This window comes from Micropterus salmoides, unplaced genomic scaffold (genome assembly GCF_014851395.1).
Source record: "Micropterus salmoides isolate LMB-PRFRI ecotype aquatic unplaced genomic scaffold, ASM1485139v1 Ms_hic_scaffold_16, whole genome shotgun sequence".
Classification (NCBI taxonomy): Eukaryota; Metazoa; Chordata; class Actinopteri; order Centrarchiformes; family Centrarchidae; genus Micropterus; species Micropterus salmoides.
In genome coordinates this window covers 28,525,485-28,549,087 of record NW_024040707.1, presented here as the reverse complement: position 1 = coordinate 28,549,087, position 23,603 = coordinate 28,525,485, and the positions used below count along the sequence as shown (strand labels likewise).

The 23,603-nt window shown below is 40.4% G+C and overlaps 1 protein-coding gene across 2 annotated transcripts; it reads right to left on the bottom strand.

Annotated features, from left to right (window-relative positions):
* Window positions 1-212: 212 nt before the first annotated feature.
* Window positions 213-22,172, bottom strand: nadka (NAD kinase a). 2 transcript variants are annotated; one of them, XM_038723244.1, is made up of 12 exons: window positions 22,016-22,172; window positions 20,988-21,164; window positions 16,627-16,710; window positions 10,256-10,385; window positions 9,700-9,808; window positions 7,940-8,025; window positions 7,755-7,857; window positions 7,457-7,599; window positions 6,031-6,130; window positions 4,014-4,171; window positions 3,505-3,587; window positions 213-3,047 (listed from the first exon to the last, which is right to left on the bottom strand). In XM_038723244.1, exons 2-12 carry the CDS (start codon window positions 21,137-21,139, stop codon window positions 2,900-2,902), a joined length of 1,296 nt encoding a protein of 431 aa, XP_038579172.1. In that variant the 5' UTR covers window positions 21,140-21,164; window positions 22,016-22,172; the 3' UTR covers window positions 213-2,899. The 2 variants fall into 2 exon arrangements, with proteins under 2 accessions (XP_038579172.1, XP_038579173.1); XM_038723245.1 differs by lacking the exons at window positions 16,627-16,710; window positions 20,988-21,164; window positions 22,016-22,172 and adding an exon at window positions 12,449-13,015.
* Between the last annotated feature and the right edge of the window lie 1,431 nt (window positions 22,173-23,603).

Below are 23,603 nucleotides of genomic sequence, written 5' to 3'. Positions count from 1 at the left end.
TCTATGTTATATATTGTAACTTTTTCCTCAACTTAGCAGATATTGCTAACAAACTGCATGGTTTCCACCACATTCCCCAGATTTAAAGCAAACATCAACCTAAGGACTGGTTTTAGGAGTGAAGCACTTGAAATTCAGCCCGGGACTTTGAGATGGAGAGGCCTTTTATGCGAGCACAAACCTTTAGTAAATCAGACAAGAGCATACTCGCATCCTGGTTAAACTTTCTCACTGTTTATTAAAGTTCTCTGGAAAACAAAATAGCAGGATTGGTATTTGAAACATTAACAAACTTACCGATACAAAAGTCAGAGTTAGAGGCTCTGAGTTACAAAAGAGAAAATCTATTTTAAGACAAGAGTTGACAATTGTTCATAGAAGATAGAAGTCAAAGCCCAGGCTTTTTGTAGAACTGGGGTTTACTGGGAGTGGGACCAACATTTAAAACAAACTATCAGTTGACAGTAACACACGGATTAAATTACTTCACCTGAAATTTAGACTACTCAAGTTGTCCTGGAATGCATTTGAATATGTTTTGGCTCTGTTTGAACGTACAAGTACTTCCACTATACTACAAGTACTTGTGACTAAAACTGTTTAAAACAGACTTTAATTTTAGATTTTATAAATAATTAACAACTGAAAAACTTATTAATGTAAAAAAGTACCAAATAGATTTATTTTCAGCAATGATACATTGTAAACCGGTTAATAGACAAATAGACTTTACAAAATACATCCTATTCAAGCATCACATATATATATATTTACACATACTCTGTTTAAGGAATGATTGCCTTACAGAGCTCAGTTGGCCCATTTGAGAGTTACAACATGTGACACCACTGTTTCTTCCTTTCACCCAGACACAGTTTGTTGAGCAAATTCACAATGTATACATTAACATGTAGACATGACATGTAAGGTAGGCCACCTTAAAGTACTCAGCCAAGACAGCACAGTTACAGACTTGTAGCAAACTGTTAAAGTATGCACCAAAATCATCATCAAATAATTAAATTCTTCAACATACTCACACAGACCATTGAATCACACAGGCCACAGACATTGGTCTTTAAAACCTACACAGAGTTCAGCTATGGCTTAGCTTAGAGGACATTATAAAAAACAGATGTTAAAAAGATGCCGAACTGTCGTCTCTTTGCCTGGAATGAATTTCACCTCCTCATATTCTTGACATATCATCCAACACACCGACTACAGAACAGAGACTTTATAGGACATACTACGTTAAATTAGTCAATCATGTGTCACGCGCTGCAGACAGCAAAGACAACTGTCAACGTGCGGGTACATTGAAAATGCACAAATCACAGATCTGTGCAAGTGTGTGATTAAAAAGATCCATGATGTAAACCTTTAAAAATACTATTTCTTTACATTAATGATACCAGTGTTTAAGGCACAGTCTGTACAGTTGGGCCACTGTTGCCAAATATATGTACTGTAAATCTGCACTTCTCGAGGGTGCACCTAAAAATAGATAGTATAAAGCATGTTTCACTCACTGATGAAAGTTTTTCTTTTTAGAATTTTCCAGAGAAATTTAACTCAGCCTTCACCTAACTTGATGAGAACTTGATGTTTATAAAGTAGCAGATGTGTCTCTGCCATCTGTCTTAGGGATTAAAAAGTGCTAGAACAGACCTGATAACACCCATCAAGAGTATTGCACTGCAACTGCCATCCACAACTGACAGCGTGTTTTAGTCTAAGGTCATCCTAAATTGTGCATTTCCTTTTAAGAACTAGTGAAATCATAATCAACAAACTGTATTTTGACTTCAAAAGGCCAGATTTCACAGCATACAGAAAGAAAGCACAGCCAAAATTCTGGACTAATAGTGGGGCCAAACTCCATTTAAAAATCTACAATTTTAACATGCTTCCACTGTAGAACATGACAAAATATATTTTGGGGAATTGTACAGAGTCGTCATTAATGCTGCATACTTCTAACATACAAACCTAGGTAGGTTATTTGTGTGTTTCTGTTCTCGGAGTAGCATGTGTGAGTTTGATTAGGCTCAACAATCAGATTTGCTTTCTATGGAGCCCCAAAGTTTCATTACAGGCAGATTTATTTAAAAACGCCCTTTTTCCATTTCATATTTGCATTTTTCTTAATGACACTTCACTTTTCAGGAGTGGAGCTGTCACCAGTCTCCGCCTCCTCACCTTTCAGCCAATTCCATGCCTCCAGCCTCTCAGCAGACTCCACAACTGCCTATGTTTACTACAATATAGAGCCCCTAAGGGACATAGGCCAAAAAGTATCTTGTGTGCACCAGATAGAATCTCGTGAAGATCCAAGATACAAGTATCTTGTGCTCACCAGAAGGTATCCCATGGGATACTCTTGTGCACCCCACATACCTTCTGGTGGGCATGAGAAACAAGGTTTTGGGGTTTTGTTTTGCCCATGTCCCCTTAGGGGCTCCCTATTATAAAAACAAGAAAGATTATATTACTAATAATACTAAAAATAATTATTATTTGAGTTTCAATCATTTATGGATTTATTTTATAAAGTATTTGTTTATATATTTTACTAATTGCCTTTATGATTACACTTAACACTTTGGGGTTTCATAATTTGCCTCTTATTCCCTCACATTTATTACATTATTAAACCAGAATAAAACATGGAGGACCAAAGCAAGAGTGTTGTTTGGTCTAAAATTTGTTAATTTACCACAGGATTCTATGGAATAATTTTAATACACATGAAAGACAACATTATGACACACTTTTCTGAATGGAGTTTGGTGGGACCTCCCATTCAAAACTAAACGGCACAGAGCCGTTAAGTTAAACCCAAGACTTAGGAGTCCTAGAGACCTTCGAGAAGACCTTGAAGATCACGGAAATGGCCTCAGAACTCCTCGTCTTCTGAGCTGAGGTAGTTCTGCTTCTTCCTCACGTTCCAGTGTAAACACTGAGCCAGGCTCTCAAACCAGTCGTTGACCGGGTCACGGAAACAGATGGAGGGAACGGGGAAGCAGGAAGTGGTGATGGTGATACTGAAACAAGGGGGGAGAAAAAACAATTTCAGAAAAGGTTTTGTGTCACAAAGGCTGAAAACCGAATGTGGAAAGAAAAGTCCAGGAATTTGCAATCACAAGAGTGCTGTCATCAGATGGAGCAATGTGACTTCCTTCTGAAGCAACACTGGACATTCGTTTTTATGCTTCAGACACTCAAAATGACTGCCAGCTCATGTATCAGGAACCAGGAAGTTGATATGCTCTGTATAAGTTACATTAAGGAAGAAGCTGGATCTGACACATGAGACAAGCCTGTTCCTTAAGGAGGTTGATAAGGTTACATAACAAAGCCCGTAAGTGTTGAGGCAGCTGCTGGGGAGTTAAAGGTATTATCCATAACTGAAGCTGCGGACTGTTTTGCTTCATTTACTGAGCTTCACTCTTACTGTCTCTGTGGCTGAGGTGTAATGACCAGCTCGGTATGTGGACTTACCTGTCTCCGTGGCAGATCTCTTGTCTCTTTCTTCCATCAAATGACACCCAGGCTGTGTTTCTGGCATCACGCGACAGCATTATCTGGAAAACGACAAGCAAACAATGCAGAAAAGTCACAAAAAGAACAGTGTTCTTTTAAGGTTCAACATAAATTTATTTGTCATTCTACACAGTTGTTAATTGAAATGAGGTTTACTTATTCTTAAATCCAATGTCAGGTTCATTTAATTCTCTCACTTGGGGTTTTAGTCTGTAAAACTCTTTGGACAAACATACTCAAAATAATTAAAATAATATTTGACTTAAACCAAACACAACTTAAGAGCTCGTTAATAGCTACAGTTGTTGTAGTAGCTCTTGCATGTGACAAATGAATGAAGGAAGACAGCATGCTTAAGAGAAACATGTTTGTGAACTCATCTGCACCAGATTTAGCGAAGGCCTTGACTTCTGATGTCGGTGCAAACCAAACCACTTTGTTGAAAGACTAACGGTCAGTGTTATTACCTTGAGCTCCACCCCGGCAGGCACCACGATGGGTCTGAAGGAGAGCGAGTGTGGGCAGATGGGGGTGATCATGATGGCTGGGACGTTGGGATGGATCATGGACGCTCCTGCTGCCACTGCATACGCTGTGCTTCCTGTAGGTGTAGATACTATCACGCCTGAGGAGACATGGAGACACAGTGAAGTACAAGGCAGCACAAATACTGTGCCTCGTTAGGTGACAGAGTAACTTTCTCCTACAGCCACTTGAGGAATTCCTGTAAGTCTTCCTTCACAATAAAAGCATCATTTCCACAAATTTCAATTTACTTAAAAACAGGGTGAGAAACCTTTGGAGAATATTTAGACTAGGGCTGCATCTAAAAAATGTTTTCATTATCATTTCAATTAATACTGATTGCTTTGTGTGAGAAAAGCAGCAAATCCTCACATTAGAGAAGCCGGAAACAGAAAATAGCAAAAAAGCAATGCTATGATAGGACTATTATACCCCATTTAAAAAAAATAAATTAATGTAACACTAATTCCCTGGTGTTGAGCTTACACCTTTACTATTTTTATCAGAATCTGGCCTTGGGTGACAGGGGTGTGCAGGACCATTAAATCTTTTGTATATATGTACTTTTAAGTAGGTCAGTAAGTTAACACACCATGAGCCTGATTTACTAAAGGTTTGCCTGAGTAAAAACGTGTGCAAACTTGATATCACCAGCAAATTAGCACGTAAGCTGATCTTATTGAACGGCGTGCATGCAGAATGACGTCTGTCAAAAGTGCAAGACAGCACCTGTTGTTCATTTACTACTTTTGCCTGAATGAATATGCAATTTGGGGCGTTTCAATTTTATTGTGCCAAGTAATGGGAGGGTAACATGCAAATACATTTATTTACTACACGCAACGTGATCTAAACAAGCCTGCAAGCAATTTCATGTGAGTGCAGCAGCATCTGGATTTAATATGTTTGAAAGGAAGGTGCAGAGTGTTGCAGAGATTAGAGTTTAGAAAGTTGTGTGGCGCTGCGGAGAGCCCCCAGCTGCAGTAGTGCATGGATCACGCGTAAAATTCCTCCAGCCAGAGGGAACGATCACCAACTGTTCACAGCGCGCCGTTCGTAATAGCCCGTTGTAGGTATCGGAGAGGGTGTGTGCAGGGCCAGGGACGGAGCGACCGGGCACGGTGTGGACGGTCGGTGATCGTTCCCTCTGGCTGGATGAAGCACAATCTGCTGGCATTTCCTCGCGTCTGGGTCATTCCAGCATGCTGTAGCTGTTTCTGCTGGGGTTTCCCAAAGTAGTTTGTCAGGTGTGCTGTTCCAAGTACTTTGTGCAATCTCAGCCAGGATGGGCAGCGGAAACCATTAAAACACGCAAAACCCTCATTTAAATACTGCCACCTCCGTTGTGTTTGCTCCTGTTGTCATCTACGCAATAATTCTTAGTAAATCACCCATAACAGGTACTAACATTGCAAGTGCAATATTTTCGAATGCACACACAATTTCAGGCCCCATGTGAGTTAATTTGTTACATGCCGTTTTGATTGTTTTGGCAATGTTTGGTGCAACTGTTAAGCTACATGAACCTCATGCATCCTGCAGTTTCTCTGAGCCGGCCAAAGACACTCAAGGGACATGACAGGATATGTTTGACTCATATTTAAAAATGCTGTGATATTTCTGGATATATATATATTGTATTTTGAATGAACGCCCTCTCTAACACAATGGAAATGTTTGCTGAAGGCCAGCCAGCAGGTGCAGCGACTAAACTTTGCCCTATCCACAGGCCGCCTTGTTTGGGCTGTCTGACAGATTTCCCTCAGAGTGGAGGAATACCACTCAGCCCTGCAAGTGAAAGTGCATGCTTGGCTGCCTTATCAACACTGATGTTATCCATGTGTCAGCACTCCGGACTTGTTGAATGGAGGTTGTACCGTGCAAACTAGACTGATCCCATGCAAGCATTTACACTTTCCCAGCCCACTGAACATCAAGGCAGATTATCTGCCCACTCACCATCTCCCTGCACTGTGGTAATGAGGTGTCCATCCAGGAAGAGGTCAACATTGGAGATATAGGACGAGGGTCCTCTGTCCACCACCACCTCGTTCAGTACCTGAAACACACAGAGGCAAAACACATTCACACGTTTTTGCAGGTTGCCACCTGTATCGACACTACTTCACATGATAACACTGGTCGACACTAGACAAGACACATCGCCCATCATGGGAGTTGTGACTGTGGAAATACTTGTCAGAGACCCTTAACCTCATATGTGCAGTCAGAGCTACTGTACATTTCTTCATTTGGAGCAGATGACTGTTTGCTCATGTGGACCGCTGAGTCATTATGATGACACCACGTGGGTGAGTCGATTTGATCTATTTACAGTGTGGCCTGAAGCTGCAGCGGAACTGTGTCCTGCAGCTAATTAATAAAAAATGTTATATTGTTTCCCTAAAAGAATTGGCTGTTTTTATTGCATTTGGTATCCTTTTGGAGAAACAGAGCCAATCATTTAGCTAAACTTCAAGCCTGCCTCAAGGACATGAAAACCTGGATGACCTGCAACTTTCTGATGTCAAACTCAGACAAAACTGAAGATATTGTACTTGGCCCCAAACTCCTGCGAGACACAGTATCTAAAGATATTTACTCTAGATGGCACTGCCCTGACCTCCAGCACCACGTACTTCGGAGTATCTTTGTTAAGGACATGTCCTTTAACTCCTACATAAAACAAACTTCAAGGACTGCCTTTCTTCACCTATGTAACATGGCAAAAATCCGGCACATCCTGTCTCAAAAACTAGTCCATGCATTTGCTACTTCTAGGCTGAATTATTGCAATTCCTTATCATCAGGTTGTCCAAACAAGTCCCTTAAGTCTTAAGTCTTAAGCAGCACGTGTAATCCTAAATTAGCTTCTCTGCACCGGCTCCCTGCAGTGGCTCAGTCCGTAAGGATTAGGCTAGGAACCGGAGGGTCGCAGTTCGAGTCCAGCTCGGAGTTGTGGAGCGTGGACTGGTAGCTGGAGAGGTGCCAGTTCACCTCCTGGGCCGAAGGAGGCCTTGAGCAAGCCCCTGCACCCCCAACTGCTCGGGGCTCCGCACTGAGTGGCAGCCCCCTCACTCTGACATCTCTCCATGTGTTGTTGTGTGTGTAATAATAATAATTTAATAAAATAGGTCTTCTTATAGTTATGGCTGGCTCTGGTGAGCCCCGAACATCCCCTTTGTTATGTAATAAGCCTGTGGTGTCTAAACAACCCAACATGAACTGATCACCAGAACAATCACTCACATTCAGGGAAAGAAACATCGAGTTGTACTATTTACATCTCAGCAAGGAGAGTGTGAACAGTAATGCTGACAAAAGCGCAAATGTTTTTCTCACTACCAAGAGATAGAAAAGTACTAGTTGAAGGTGCAGATAGTACCTGATACTGCGTGGCTTTCCGGCTACTTTCGATGTCCCCATTAGTCAGGATGATGCCCTTTTCGTCCACTCTGGCCTTCTTCTCCCTGTTCTCTTTTAGCACCCGGACTTTCAAGCGACTTCGCAGGACGATGGCAGCATTACCTACATGCAATAGATAAATAGAAATATATGACATTTCTCTCGTCAATAAAAACTGGAGCACAACATAAGCTTTGCAAACAGAACAGGAATTTGTTTTGCTGTAAAAAAGAAAAGAAAAAAAAGACCAAGGCTGACAGACAGGGAACATTCAGTACCTTCAATAATTTGGGTGACCTGAGACTGGTAGGTGTCAAATTTAAAAGGCGTCAAGAAGCCCAGGGAGCCCAGGTGGAAGGCCATAACCGGTGGAACGCTCTCCTACAAATAAGGAGAAGGATTGTCATACCAGAACATCCGAAGGCTGTTTTTGAAGTAACTGTGGGAACAGCTGGCTGAATACCTGGAAGAGCGAAGATGCATACAGCAAAGTCCCGTCTCCACCAAGACAAATGATGAAGTCTACGCGATTGGAGATGTCATCGAGATCTGAGAAATATAATGACAATAAACCTTTTAAATCTCTTATCCAAGATCCTAACTGATGTTTTATATATAGTGTCAATACAATCACAGCAAAAATGAATTGGAAAACCTAAAAGATCAAGTTGGGGTATTTTGGGGTTTTCTGTTGTAAACGGAAAAAACGGAAAAAAATTGATTTTGATATTTAATGTGTCCGATTTGAGTTCCACTTGATAAACCTGCAGCAGAGACACTTGGTCGGTGCCTGATTAAATGTAATTGAGATGAGCTTGAACATCAACATAAGTGGGTTTTTAGTTAATAAAACAGGAGGCTCACCGTTCAGTTTGTAACTCACTAGCAACTGGGACGGGAAGATTTTCTTCAGTATCAGATTAATAGTTGTCAGTACATCCAATGGTACACAGCAAACATCGACTGTTATTAGTTAGTTCAGCGAGCTGTATATTACTGAATCATACACGGTTTAAAATATTCGGGTAATTTTCGTTCAGCCTCTCTACACTGTTTCCACCTGACCTTTATTTTGTTCTGAGATGGAAGAATGTAGAAAGTTGCAGAGAGCCTCCAGCTGCAGTAACACATGGATTAGGTTATGCGTAAAGTCAGGAGCGTCAGACGTCATCCAGCCAGAGGGAACGACCACTGACCGTCCAGTGCGCCGGTTCCACTGGCAACACAACCCATAGTGGGTCAACCGGAGAGGGAGCGGTGATCATTCCCTCTGGCTGGATGTCCGACGCTTCAGATTTACGCATGTTCCATGATGATACAGAAAAATAGAAATGAATGGCAAAAATAGCAGAGGGCAACTGTCAATAGTTTAGAGACCCCCCCCAAAATATCACAAACCATATTTTCAGGGGAGCTTATGTCTTATTTAGAGGAGCTTAAGCTCCCCTGGCTCCCCCGTAGTTCGCACCCTGGCCGTAGCCTCGAGGAAAAACCCTTTATAAACATATTCGGGTATTTAATTAGATCACTCTTCAGGTAACCAGCTGCTTTAGATGCGCACAAAACAAAATTCTTAATCTTAATTCTTAAACTTAATCTAGAAATTGAAGATTTTTGAGTGTTTGAGTGACTCCCAGGCAAAGCGATGCGCGATTTTGCAAAACACCTACATTTTCTTTAATTTCTTTTTTCGTATGTGGCTGTAATATAGTGCTCACTTCTACAATCATATTCGCCACAGTTGACATGAGTTGTGATGCAACTTGAAAAGAAAGCCTTATATAAAATGAAATATAAAAATAAGTAATATTGACTTTTTGTTTCACATGGGACACGAACACGAGTCTTTCCGATTCAAAGTCTGAGTCTTAGCCCTCCTTTCACCCCAACCACGTCCTTTCTGTTAAATATCATATACCTGCCGTCACAAACTGACGCTACAGGGCTTCCCCCACTGCGCTGACCTATGACGCTATATGGATCCCCAGTGCGTTACAAAACGACGCAGATGGGCGTTGACTATGCGTCCATATATGAAGAGTCGTGGAGTGAGAACAGCTTTTAGGGATACATACACAGGTCAAATATAGAACAAAATGTAGTTCCTTTGTTTTTCTGTTTTGGTTTTAAAACACACACACACACACACACAAAAAAAAAACAGATTTGGTTTTGAAACGGAATAATCAAAGAACAAACCATACATGGATTTGGTTAGTTTACCTTCTCTGAAAGTGCAGAATTTCTTGGTAATGGTCCCAAAGTTTTCATCGCCTGATATGGCTGTGTCCTCCAGAACTTTGTTTTCTACATAAACTATCATGTTTTTTACCTACAACAAACAAACAAAACACCAATTAGCAACAGCCACGACATAATATAAAATAAAAGCATATCTATGCTAACAAGAGGGCCGTTATTTTCACAGATTACATTGTCCAGGTAGATATAATAATTAAGAATAATTACATAAGAGTAGGCAAAGTGTACCCTCATGGTGGCAGCAAAGAAAATACTGTTTTACTATGAATGTCTCATTTAATAATTAAAAATTTGGAATTTGTATTATGACACTAATGGAAAGGTCACAAGTTCATCAAAATCAACATGTTTCTTACTGTTCTGTTTTATTTGACAGCGAGGACTTGAAAGACGACAACACATAAAGTGGTTTTGCACCGATCCCTCACCAGCTTCCCGCCCACAAACACTCAATTATGTTCATCGTTAAAAGGCCGGCCCAACACACTTTGTGGCGTCAGCGAACATGTGGTCATACCTCAGTGAGGAATATGCATAGCTCCTTGAAAGGCTCAAGCAGACTGGCATCTCGTATCTTCTTGATGACAAGGACACTTTTTGGTGGCTTGTTCCATGTCAGTCTCTGGCTGGCGGGGTCCTGGATGTGCCTGAACACACAAACGCAACTTTCACCTCAGGAGACTCCTCAGTCACTTGATAAGGATTCTCACTTACATCATCACAGACCTGAGCCCCGAGCTTTAGGTCCTGGCTGATGTAAGATCTCTAACTATCTGTCATAAGCATCCTAATGTTCATCATAACCAGAGCTGCTTACTACCTATCCAATTAACACCAACCCGCATTCTGAGATGGCAGAAGGAGAGCCACAAGATGTGAGGACACAAAAACACCAACTAATGACTAAACTAACAGGAGGCGTGAACCTCTGAACTCCCCGGGGCTGAAACAAATCCAAATCATATGGAAAATGGGTACAAGTTAAAACTGGAAATAGCCAAGGGGTCCACGTCTAGGATTATTTAACAAAACCAAAGTCTGTTGGCGTCTCTCCTCACAGCTCTGTCATCCAGATTAGGCAATTACTGATTGTACAACAGGCTGAGTCTAGTTCTTGAACAAGAATTTCTTTTTGAGATTACAGCTTTGAAGCAACCATTTAATGAATGCTTAATAAGACCTGAGCATGCATGAATACTTCAGCTCTATTTTAGCCCAATAACAGGTAGTACTGCTGCATGTATGTCACATTAACAGTGTTTGATGAATCATTAGCCTAGATTTGAAGAAATAAGTCATCATTACATAAGTAGTGGACTTTCAAATCCTTTGTTGACAGTGGCAGCTATGTTATAAAACCTCCTACTGTACCACATGTCATTATTTCGTCTATTAAATTTCAGGAAATGGCTCATGATTGAACTGAACACATTTAGGATATGTAAAATCTATTCAAAGGTAAACCGCCCAATTGGAGTCATGCGATCAAACACATTTAAAATTGATTGAAATGGTTAGTTCTAGCAGGCTAAACACTTTCAATACTGTACTTCACAACTATCATGGCTGTTTCAAAACGGCTTGTAAATTAGCATCAGTATCACAGGATGACATTTACGGCAATCAAATGTGGAGAATGGCAGTTTCAAGCCTAGTTACAACCAGTCAGTGGACGTGACTGAGACCAAATGAGGACATTTGCATCTGCTCAAAGGAACAAACAATGTCACTTAATTTAATTATATCACTAAAATTGAATAATTGTGTTTCAGTTAAGTTGTGTGAACAGTTCATTAAGAAATGTTGGAAAGCAGGAGGGTTATATTCAATAGATGAGAACTGAGAACATGTACAATTATCTCGTGACAGCAGAATAACACTGGAGACTTCATCAGTCAAATATATTTGGGGCTCTGATATCTTTACTCGGCCTAACAGACTGCAGCAGAAGCAGCGTGTCAACCCCCGCCACACATGTGGTCTACTATCTAACACGGTTTCAGTCAAAAATAAATATCAAACTAAACAGACACGTTCTCAGAATAACAATCAACTCTGTTCACGAACAAGCAGCAATCAGAGTTACCCCCCCCCCCCCCACACACACACACCACACCCACACCCACACCCACAAAACTCTTCAGTCCTAACAAATAACATAATAAAGCGGTATTATTATAACATATCCTGTTCCTGTTTCAGTCCACTCAAAAACACCAAACAATATGATGCGATTAAATACAAAAACACAACAAACTAAAGCTTTAAAATTGCCACAGAATATTTACAGAGGAAGTAATTACTAGTATCAGATAGCGTTGTACTGTACAGGTTCTTGTGTCTATCTAAACCACAGTTAAAGAGACAAACATCTCAAGATCACCTAAATAACATGAACCTGATGAAACCAACCATGGACGAGTACAAATATGAAACTGAACCTGAAGCAGGCCTGGTTTCAAATGAGAGTACTGGGCACAGAGCAAAAAATTCATTAGCATTTCAAGTGGAGAGGAGCTGTGATCTATTCATGAACAGTTTCTGCTCTGATCACCTCAAAGCATCCGCACCCTGGTCTTCCCCTTTCAATTCAGCAACCCCGCTCTGTCCACAACACACTGCTACTTCCAAAGTGTTACAACTTCGACATGACATGGTATGACTAAAAGTACTACAACTATACCAAATATACACCCCCACCCCCTCTCACCATTTCCACACTTTGTTCTCCTTGTCAGGGACGTCCTGCAGTGTGCGCTGTTTGAACTTCATGGCTGTACACATCTAACAAGGATGCTGCTTCAGGCTGACTCAGCTGGAGAACGGGACTCGGTCGTCCCGCTGGCCTGCGCCGGCAAATCAACTCATTACAACCTCTAACAACTTCTTCGAATGCTCCACATTGTACAGCAGGTGGAGCGACTGAGTCAGGTCACTTCTTGCGGGCGAGCTGTGAGTCAGCCACCGGCTCTCTGAGAGGCTGAGCGAGGCTCTCCATGTGCTGTGGTCGGGCTGTAGGATCAGCTAACAACCCCCCGAGCTAGATTCACTGAGGCTATATTTGGCCCACTGAGGACTTAACACTAAACCTTCCTGGTTCATTCTGCAGCTGAACTAAAGCGCTCACTCATCTTAAAAGGTTGACTTCATCTCAGCCCCCACCCACTCTGCTGTGCTGAACACGCCCATTTCAGGGAAGGGCTTTTCCTTGTTGAACAGGTGTGATTTACTGAAACAGAACAATGAGACTATTCCTAAAACTAATATATCTACTGTTCACAATCATCCTTCTTTATTTAAAGAATTCATTTTCAACCACTTGCATTATTTAAAATAAGAATAGATGCTACATGAAAAAAAAAAACACACCTTATGACATTACTTTAAAAAAAAGCTTGATATCCTCCAGTTAATTAAAAGGAAACAAAGTCAAAACCGCACCTTTTATGAATAAGTAAACTGATTACCTAACCAGAAGAGTGACCTTTTGAGTTTATGACCCCTTTTCAAGAAGAGACCGTGTGGCCTGGTGACATGCAGCAAGGGGAAGTCCAGGGTGAAATTCAGTGACAGGGATATGTGGGTAAATTACACAATCATGCATTATGTGAAGACAATGTCCCCCACAGTCTCCATAAGAACTTCAACATAACAAAGCTCTGTTACTGTATATGAGCAAATGTTTCAGACCACAAAAACAAAGAAACCTCTACAAATGCTTCCTGATTTGGGAAAAGTGTACATCAGGGTTGACATCATCTTTTTCATGGTAACATTTTGATAACGGTGACAAAGCAAGAGCTTTATTAACTAAACAGATCATATTTAATGAGGTGGAAGGCTAGACTCAACATTTTACAGGATGATAAACATGCACACATACATCAGTGTTCTGTGTACATTCAGTGGTAAACCACAGCACACTGCTACACGTGTGCCTCTGGCTTGTCAGAAGAGTAATAGAACACAGTGTACTGACAAGGCTGGCTCTAAAACAACCCCTTGGGTCATATTGTTGCATTTCGTTTCAGGGTGTGTTTAGAGCTTCAGGGGAGCATTGTGAGAGCTCTAACAATTAATGCAAAAACAACAAAAAACAACAAGCTGGCTGTGGCTGCCTACCTTGAGTATCACATCCACGCCTTTGCATAGAGATCGCATGAAGTAGTCATTTTCCAATTTCACTGTTTAACTGTGACTACTTTAGTTGGATCACTGGGGCCAAATCACCTTTTGTGCGGCTTCATATTTTCAGGTACATTCCTTAAAGTATAACAGCTTCACCTTTGTTTTGGAATACAGATGGTTGAATTCCTGGTTTTGCTACTTTAAACCTGTCTAACAGCTTTGAGCAAGCTAATTCAATTACTGCTGCCTAAAACAAACAGTGCTGGGAGCCACTTATGTGACTGAGGGAGTCAAGAGGCCAAGACTCTGACCAGGCTTTGAAGGGAAAACATCAAGAGTCTCTCATTTGTCCGCTTACCGACTCATTAAGTAGATCTATTCAACAGTGTTGGCTCTGTGCTACCTTTGTAAACTCAGCTTCTGTTGATATTTCATAATGATGCTGATATGGTTTTGTAGTGAATTTGTCCTGGCACACTGATTTGCATAATATATTGAAACACGATGTGTTGTATTGCTAGGTGTATTGCGTTTTATCTCCAGACTTACAAATGTACTAAATCAACACCTCTCGTACACAGTCTCAGTGAGTCCTTGCTGCAGCGGCCCGGGTACAAATCCAGCCTGTGGCCCTTTGCTGCATGTCGTCCCCTATCTCTCTTCTCTCACTCTGCACTGTCCTGTCAAATAATATCTTTTTTTTCGTTTGTTTTTTTAACTGAGTGTCAGGAGTTTTATGAAGGTAGTGTTGATTGCAGGGCTATTGTACTGGATTACTTTATATTAGGGCTGAAAAGACGAGTCAAATAATTGATTGACAGCAAAGGAATCAGCGTTCTCCTATTTTCTTATTCCAGCATCTCAAATTTCTCTCTTTTATTTGTCTTACACGATAGTACAAATTGGATTTAAAATGACTCTGAGGTTAAAAGTGCCAGCTTTCAACTGTAATGTGAGGCTGTTTACATGCATATCAGATCAACAGTGTAGTAATTGTACACCTTTTTATATATAGTTGTCCAATTTTAGCGGTCAAATAAGTAATTGGACAAGTTATCATCAGCTCAAACAAAGCTATCGTGTTTTATTTCTGGTGCAGATCCTTTGCAGTCTGACAGGCTGAAGTCTCCAACACACAGCAGACGCTTGGCATCTACCCAGATGATGCTCTGTCAGGCTTACTGCAGACAGCTTTACTTCTTGTTTGTTTCTAGCGCTGGGTATCTTTAGAAAAATGTCAAAACAATACCCGAGTTTTCGTATCAATACCAAAACTATCATATTTTTTTTTACCTTACTTTCAGACACAAACAAAACAAGGTTTCTCATTTAAAAAAAGAAGCCCGTGTTGCTTGTGAGTTCATGTACACGCAGCTTTACATGACCTAATAAATATGTAAAATAAAAATAAATAAATAATGAATCAGTCTAAAATTGGCAAAATGATCATCAAGTCAGTTTGAATAAGTAAACAAGATTATGAATCATGCAAAGCAAGTTTTTAGTTCTCTGTGCAAGAGACACATTTCAGTTGGTACCAAAAAAGTATGTTCTGCGGCTCTACTGGTTTCATGCGCTTTTTGCTTTCAGTCCGGTCCAAACATCTTCAGTTAGGTTAAGGTCAGGTGACTGCCTTGACTAGTCAAGGACATTCCCGTTTGCCCTTATAAATTCCTGGGTTGCCTTGTCTGAATGTTCAGCATTATTGTCCTGCTGCACTCCGTACCTCAGTCATTATTGGCTTATAAAATCCAACGCTGGAGTAGAGCCAAAACGATGAAAACATGTCACTGCCTTTTAATTTCACACATCACAGTAAAAAGGTGTGTTTGACAGATGCATGTTTGTAAACAGACATGCTGTTTAAAATGAAGTGTGTGCATGCTTGAACACATCTTCTCTATTAGTATGTCGCCGTTGGCAGGTGCAGAATTACAACCTACCGAGCGCTGTGCAAACCCATAGAACCCAAGGTTGGGAAAGATACCAAATCTATGATGCTGAATTAACGGAGAATGTCAGTACAACAATGAAATGTATGAGCGCAGCCACACACAACCTTGGCTTTAATATTTCACCTCAAGCAATGTGAAACAGTCCTTTTTTTTTTTTTTTCTTTTTTTTTTTTAAAGAGGTTACACCAGAGGATATTAGGAAATTTAAGGGGAAGACTGGACTCATGAGGTTAAAAGCTTCTCATAAACAAACAGTTTAGGAGAAGTATACCAAATAGGTATGCTGTATATTCCAGGTGCAGGTAGAATTTACTCTCACGTGGTGTTGTATCAAAACTGCCAGTTCGCATTTGTTTAACTTACTTGTTGATAGTTGTTTATATGCAGCAACAATCCCATTGGCTTTCAACAGGCAGGAAGCTTCTTGTTATCATTGACTATTACTGACAGGCAGCCATTTGCTTTTCAAGGCCGGACCTTTTTAACATGACATGTTAGAATATTAAACATGTGTACAGCTGAAACATTTTTATATTCTGCCAAATTTCAACATGTCTGGAAGCTCCGTTTTTTTATATAGTATGAGGAAAGTGCTGTTAAGGCTTAAACAATGTCAACAACATCAATGCTGGTCCAAAGAAAGTTTAATACTAACGGTGTTAAAACTGACCCCATTACTGGCCCAACAAGATCTCCAAGCAACAGCAAGTGGCTTTCATGATTTTTGGTGTTGCTCAGACTAAACTGACATTACTGACTCAAACACTCCTTATGATGGAAAACCCATTTGCTCTGTCCGACTTACATTACTGCGTGTGGATTCTGGAGCATGCATGCCTTTGGGCCGAATGTGGTCACAGGACTTGGTCCATGAAGTGACTGAGGCCTCCTGAAAGAGAGGACGAAAAAGACAAAAAACATTCAGGTTACAACAAAGGCCGCTACTAGGCAGGTATGCAAATAAATGCCTATACAGTTTGTTAAGGAAAAACGCAACGGCTTTCAAGTATTTTTAACCAGTAAAAAAAGAGAACGGTAAAGTTTTCTTTGGAGGATTTTGTTACATTTCCATAATTTACAGGATTTACTCTGCAATGCTGTACCTTTGTTGTTGATACATTTCCAAAAAAACACCTTTTTGTAAAATTACAGATCAAATACACTTTCACTTTCATTTCTCTGTTTTACAGAAAAGAGAGAAGAAGAGTCACAATAATTAAAACATTTAGAGATAGAGCCTGAGCCTTAGGATACTCATCAACTGATGTTTAATCATTTCATACACTGTGGGTCATTTTTGTGCTGGCCCAGCTCTGAAAAACCACCAGTCTTCAAGCGGTCTGGTATCAATACTGTGTCAAGACTTTCCACAATTCTCGGCATATGGTAATAATGCATTCTGAAATGTTTAAAAAACAAACACTTATACCTATACTACTGGCAAAATAAATGCCATCTCAGTAAATGATGAAATAAATCCCAAACGTTTTAATAACCATTAACACATCAGATGTCTTTGTTTACTCACGGGCTGCTCTCTGATCAGTAGAAAAATCCTAGCACACCCTGTCCTTCTAGACTATGTTAAAGGTTCCACATTAGGCTACTGACCCTCTGACCGTAGACTGTATATAAAGACGGACAACACAACAAGTAAAGCTATCTGTCCGTTAATCACAATGACTTGAGCCAGTGCAGTTGGGACACATCAGAGCACCTAGACCTGATTTATAATCCCAAAATACATGAACATGTCACTTTCTACAAAATGGGACCTTTAAAAAAATATGATGTTTTTTGGTGTGAAAGGTCAGTGACACTGAGGCTACATCCACACTACTACGTTTTCATTTTAAAACGGAGACCTTTTACCTCGTTTGCACCTCCTGTCCAGATGAAAATGGCAAATCTAAAACAAAGAAGTTTGAAAACGCAGCTGACTCGTTTTAGTGCTAACGGGCAAAAACAGAGGACTTTAAAAACGATGACGCACACACTCACATTTGGCTTCCTGTCTTATCAGTCACGCAAAGCAAAAACACAATGCTACAGACAGTGTTTTTGTTTTGGTATTGTTATTAAAATATTTTGCACTGTGCAAATAATACCTATAAACTTGTTCTGTGCATGTCGCCGTGTTTTCTTTGCGATGACTCCCAGTCTGTTCTCCTCTGCCACATTCTCTTTGTACTCCCGTGTTAGTTTCAATAAGAGTTCCACCTCGTTGTTGGTCCATGCAAAAAAACCTCTGTTGTGGTTCCTCGTCTGTAGTAGTACTTTATTCTTTCACTAAATCTTCTGCAACTGCAGAGACCATCGGCTTGATGTTTACATCGGCACGCGAATGCCCGGTGTGCGTGAATGGTCACTATATGTGCGTTTTCAGTCGTTTTAAAGAGGTCATTTTATGCTTTTTGGCCTTTTCACTCTTCTTTATTGAGTTATATATCTTTCGTGCATGTAACAGGTTTGCAAGTGAAAAACCACCCCAAAGGGAGTTCCCATCTCCCACAGAAAACTCTGAACCGCCTGAAAACAGCTCGAAGTGCAGCCTTTTTTTCCCCGTTACGTCACATGGTAAAATCATAATGCTCAAAAACACTGGTGGAAAAACACTCTGTGCTGCAGCACACAGCAACAAGACATCCGCCTGCCGCCTCTCCTCTCCCTTCCAAACACTAGCTACCCTCCAGGCAGTCAGTGGACATAAAGTTGTTCCTGTGATGTAGAGGCAGAGCTCAGTTAAAACTTTATGGATGAAAGATACTTTTGTTACAGATTAATAACTCACCACTATGAAACTCCCCTACTCTGCTTTTGATTGGCTAGTAGTCCTTAACTAGGAACTGCATGTTCAACTCCCAACAAAGATCATTTAGAGACAAGATGTATCACTCCACAGCTAAAACGAAGCCTTCAACACAGGGTGAAAAGAGGAGCTGCAGCAATGTGCAGTATGACAAAAAATATGGTGTTTTTTTTTTTAAATAAACCATGTAAACCTGTTCTGGTACAATCCCTAAATAGGATTTTGAACCTGAAAATGAGCATAATACCACCTCTTTAATATAGACGGAGATCAACTCTAAACGCTTGTGTGGTTTTAAAACTCAGTTTTTAAACAATACACGTAGTGGTGTGGATGTAGTTTGAGCTGCGATGGAGCAATACTAGATGACTACCTCAAACTACAGAAGCCTTTGTGCTGCATCACATCACCCAGCCAACAAATCCTATTAGCAGTCTGCTTCTGTGAATTCACCATCTGCTGTTAACAGGTCCTTAAAGCTGCATGAATCAATATTTTCATATTAATGTTAAACCATATGAATGTGTGTAATGTGACAGGTGTTACACGTAGTGACCAACACAAAGAATTATCATCAGTTCGGTAGCTTATTGTTTTGGAATTAGTAGGGGGTTTAGAAACACGACTCCACTTGTCAGCTTGTTTTGGAGATCTTGCGCCCACTAGTGGACAAAATGTTTTTTAATGGTGCTTTAAAATTTACACATTCACCAACTCAGCAACAGCGGCACAAAAATGCAACCTTTGAAACTCTTGACACTGCAACACATGAAAGAAGGCGAAGAAAGAACCGCAAGCAGTTTTACAATTTTTCTTTGAAAAAATGATTGAAATGATCAAAATAATAGCACATTATTATTCTGTTGATGGAGTTCACGGTTAATTGTTTCCACTCTAGTGAAGAAAAAAAGTAATCTAACGATATTTTGCTCTGGGCTGGGATAAACAATGCACCAGAATATAAAGAACCTTAAATGCAATTACAAAGGCAGCTATATGGGCCAGTCATATTTCTGAATGTTTCTGAAGTCTACCCCAAATGCTATCCTGAGAAAATCATTCTGGAGGGACTGTTATTTGTCCTTTTGCTTTTTGATGAAAGATATCTGAGAGAAGAGAAAGCCTGCATAATATATCAAGAGGATAACAATATTTCAGTCCAAAATTAGATCTTAATCATTTTTTAAAAATGTTTTGTGTTGTAGCAGTGTCTTACAATCCTATGTGGGATGTTTGGCATGACTAAAATCTACTATCTATAACTCCTTCTCTCTTTTGACATGTTCCATTACATGACAGTCAACAGTCATATTATGTTATGTTGGTAAAAAGCTTGTGGTAGGCTCCTTTTTACAAAAAGAAATTAAATTCCTCCAATCCATCACCAGCACTCAAAGATTACACAGCCATGTTAAACGTTAAACTAACAATGTTAAACTCTAATCAGCTTGTCTTTACCTCTGACTTTACTCCAGGTTTTAACTCACAGTCAGATTCTAAGCACTTTTCAGCCAAAGGAAGCCACTTCACTCATGTCTGTTTTTTATGAGTCACGCCCCTATTGTTTACCAAAATTAAATCACTTTTCTGTCAAATGAGAAGTGCATCCTGTAAACTCTGAGTGACTGTTCATTTCCTCATCAATAATGGCACAGTCCTGATCGGTACCTTAAGGACATACTAAGATTTCACTTCTCCTAGTAAAGGAGATGTATGTTTCATCGCCGTTGCTAAACCATATCAACAATGCCCTTGCAAAAGTAACTTCTGTGGTGTCTGAAGGGACTGTACACACACATGCACATTTCACAAATGTCTGAGGTGGGGCAACGCGGATCATGTCACAAGGCTGTTTCAAAAATGCTTCTCATGCTACCTAGAACAACAGCAGCTGTTCAACACCACATAGCAGTAACTAAGTCAGGTTATTGTGTTGTCGGACCGGGCGCACCTAGACGTGTTCTTTCAGGTTAAACAGTTGAACATATGTTGCTCTCCTTTAGGGGCCTGGTTTCAGGCTTCTGAGTTGCTGCTGTTGCCTTGTCAAGTTAGGTGTAATGAAATAATTTTAATCCTTAAGGCAACACACTATGTAGAACAGACATGACAAACTAGATAAGACCTTAACCAAACATTACTGAAAAATAAATGCAGCAAATCTTGTCATGTTTGCTCAAAGATTAGTTCACACAAGTGTGATACATCTGATAAGTAAATACTGAAAACAAGCTGGTTTAATGCCTGGTCTAGGCAGGGATGGCAATAATAGCATGTACAAATCTAGTAATACGATTTGTGTGACCTATAGCTGCAAACAGAACAGGCGTGTAAAGTGTTGGCCACTGTACAACACCAACCTGTATTCAGAGGAGCTGCTGGCTGAGGAGGTGCTCAGGCTGCGGGCCTTCCTGTTGCGTCGAGCCAGGCTGCGGCCGGCAACCTCCCCTCCATCACAGGTGGAGCAGCAGTATGGGGCAGCTTCCACTCGCACCTCCTCTGCACCGTCCATCTCAGACAGCCAGGCTGCAAGTAAACTGACAGGGCACATTTCAATCAAAAGTAGACAGTTACACAATCTTTAGTCAGTTTAGTTACACAGATGTACAGCTCTGTGCCAATCGGCCTTTGTATCTGCTCCAAACTCCATTTAAAAAAAAAGAGCTTTTTCATTGATGCTCCATAAAAACACAAACACATTACAGAGCATTATTTTAAACACATTATAGGTGAATAAAAGTCATTCATTTATACAATCCAGCAGGCAGAACATATTTCTGCATATTAAGTTTTAATATCGGTTTAATAACGTGCCGAAATTACACAAAATACAATAGTGTTCGGTTGAAACTCTTTCCAAGTTCAGTCTGTATCAATTTGAAAGAAAGTGCAGTCAGTATTCATGTTACATACTGAGAAACTCAAGTTAAGTGTAAGCAACTGTCTCGCCTTGTGACAAACGCTTCTCATGTTTTTGTGATGAAGCAACAGCAAAGTTTAGTCTACTAAAGTACAACATTTGCGAACTTTATGTCAGATGAGTTACATTAACGTTGTTACGAGTTCCATCATGTGAGGTGGCTAGAGAGCAGGGTAAAAGCTACCTGTGCAGTACAGTTTAATAATCATCTTACGGCTAAGGCTAACAGTCTCGTTGTCACTTAAACTAGCTAGCTTTGTAAACGATCAGTTTCCCTAATCTAATGATTGATCAGCGTTGGCTACAACAAAACATCGACATACACATGACTGCTAAGCATAACGGACCCGGACAGTAGAACATCCAGAGTGAGAGAACTCAGACAATGTTTCGCCAGTTAGCGAGCTAAGCTAGCAGTTCAACACAAAGCTTAACGTTAATATCATCCACTTCTGTGGCCAACACTACCTTTTAACCACAACGGTACAAGGGATGACACAAATGTGGAGCGCAGCACACTGCCGTAGGATCAGAGCCTCGGCATTATCCCATCAGACATGTTACACCATCTTACTTTACAAGAGATGTCAACAGTCAGCTCATCGCTTCCTGATACTGAACGACCAATCACGAGCTCTCTCCTGGCCGACGTCATGTTGGACGACCCCACCAACCGCCGAACCGGAGAGTCAGGAGAGACCACCTTCCGGTTGGTGGTTATTTATATTTTATTTATTAAAAGTTCTACATGTGAAGTTATCACAGAGAGGCAATTAGAGCTTTTGCCAGTTTGTTGAATAATGACTGCTCTGCAGGGCCACAATAACTTGCTTGGGGTCAAAGATGAGGTTTTTGTCCCGGGTGTCTGACCTGAGGCCTTGGGCCAGTTGCCCACTTTGTTTGGTTTGTCATGCAACTTTGGCCACATGACAAACTTCGGGTTGTCATCCAAACATGCAGTCCATCCGGCCGTACAGCAATAAGACCTTATTGCCCAAACATTAAACTAGTAGAGTGTGATAGCGCCACCGTCTGGCTCAGTGCAACACAAACGTGTGTCTTCGTGGTTGTTCGTTTTGCTATTCATGCCAAAAGGTTGAATTTAATTAACTACTTGGCGTTTAGTGTGTCGTGCACATGCGCAGTAAACTATGGTTAATAACAATCTATCAGGTAATAAGAATGATAATAATAATAATCTTTATTTATAGAGCACTTTTCAAAACAATGTTACAAAGTGCTTTCACAAGAGAAAAGACAATCAAACACATCAAACAAACAAGATACACAGTAAAAGGAAGAAACTTAAGAAATTAAAATACAGTTAAAAGAAAAATATATTAACTAAATAAATAATTAAAATCGACTAAAATCAGGAAAGGCTCTCCTATAAAAGTATGTTTCAAGAAGGGACTTAAAAGAGTTCACTGACTCAGCCGCACTGATTTCATCGGGCTGTTCCAGAGCCTCGGGGCCCCGACTGCAAACGCTTTGTCTCCTTTTCAGTTTCAGTTTTCAGTCGAGACTCTGGAACAGACAAAAGACCTCTGCCTGAGGATCTCAAGGTACGTGCTGGTGTGTATGGGACTAAAAGGTCAGAGATCAGTATTGAACGTGTAGCAAGGAGTTTTCACCTCCTAAAATAATGTTACATACCAGCCGTCCATCAATGGATGTTACAAATAGACACATCTTGCTGAGGCTGATTAAAATTTGAGCACATCAGAATTGTCCAAAGTGACCAATAGGTTTGTCATGGAGAGACTTTCCATTACAGTGAACAGTGTTGAGTTTTAAAAAGTTACAACAAACTTAATGTATTCCAGTGTTTCAGTGTTTTCCTTCAAATGTAAACCTGCTGGGTTTTAGGCCAAATGATTGCATTAGAATGTTGATTAAACCATTGTTTGTATCCTCTTTGTAATGTAAAGAAAACGGACACCTCTTTGTTTAGTGCCAGGACAGTTTTTTGACTGTTTCATTGACACTTAAGATAGGGTGTCAACCATTTTGGAGACAAGCCCTGTTGTTCTCCATGATTAGTTTAGAGCAAAAG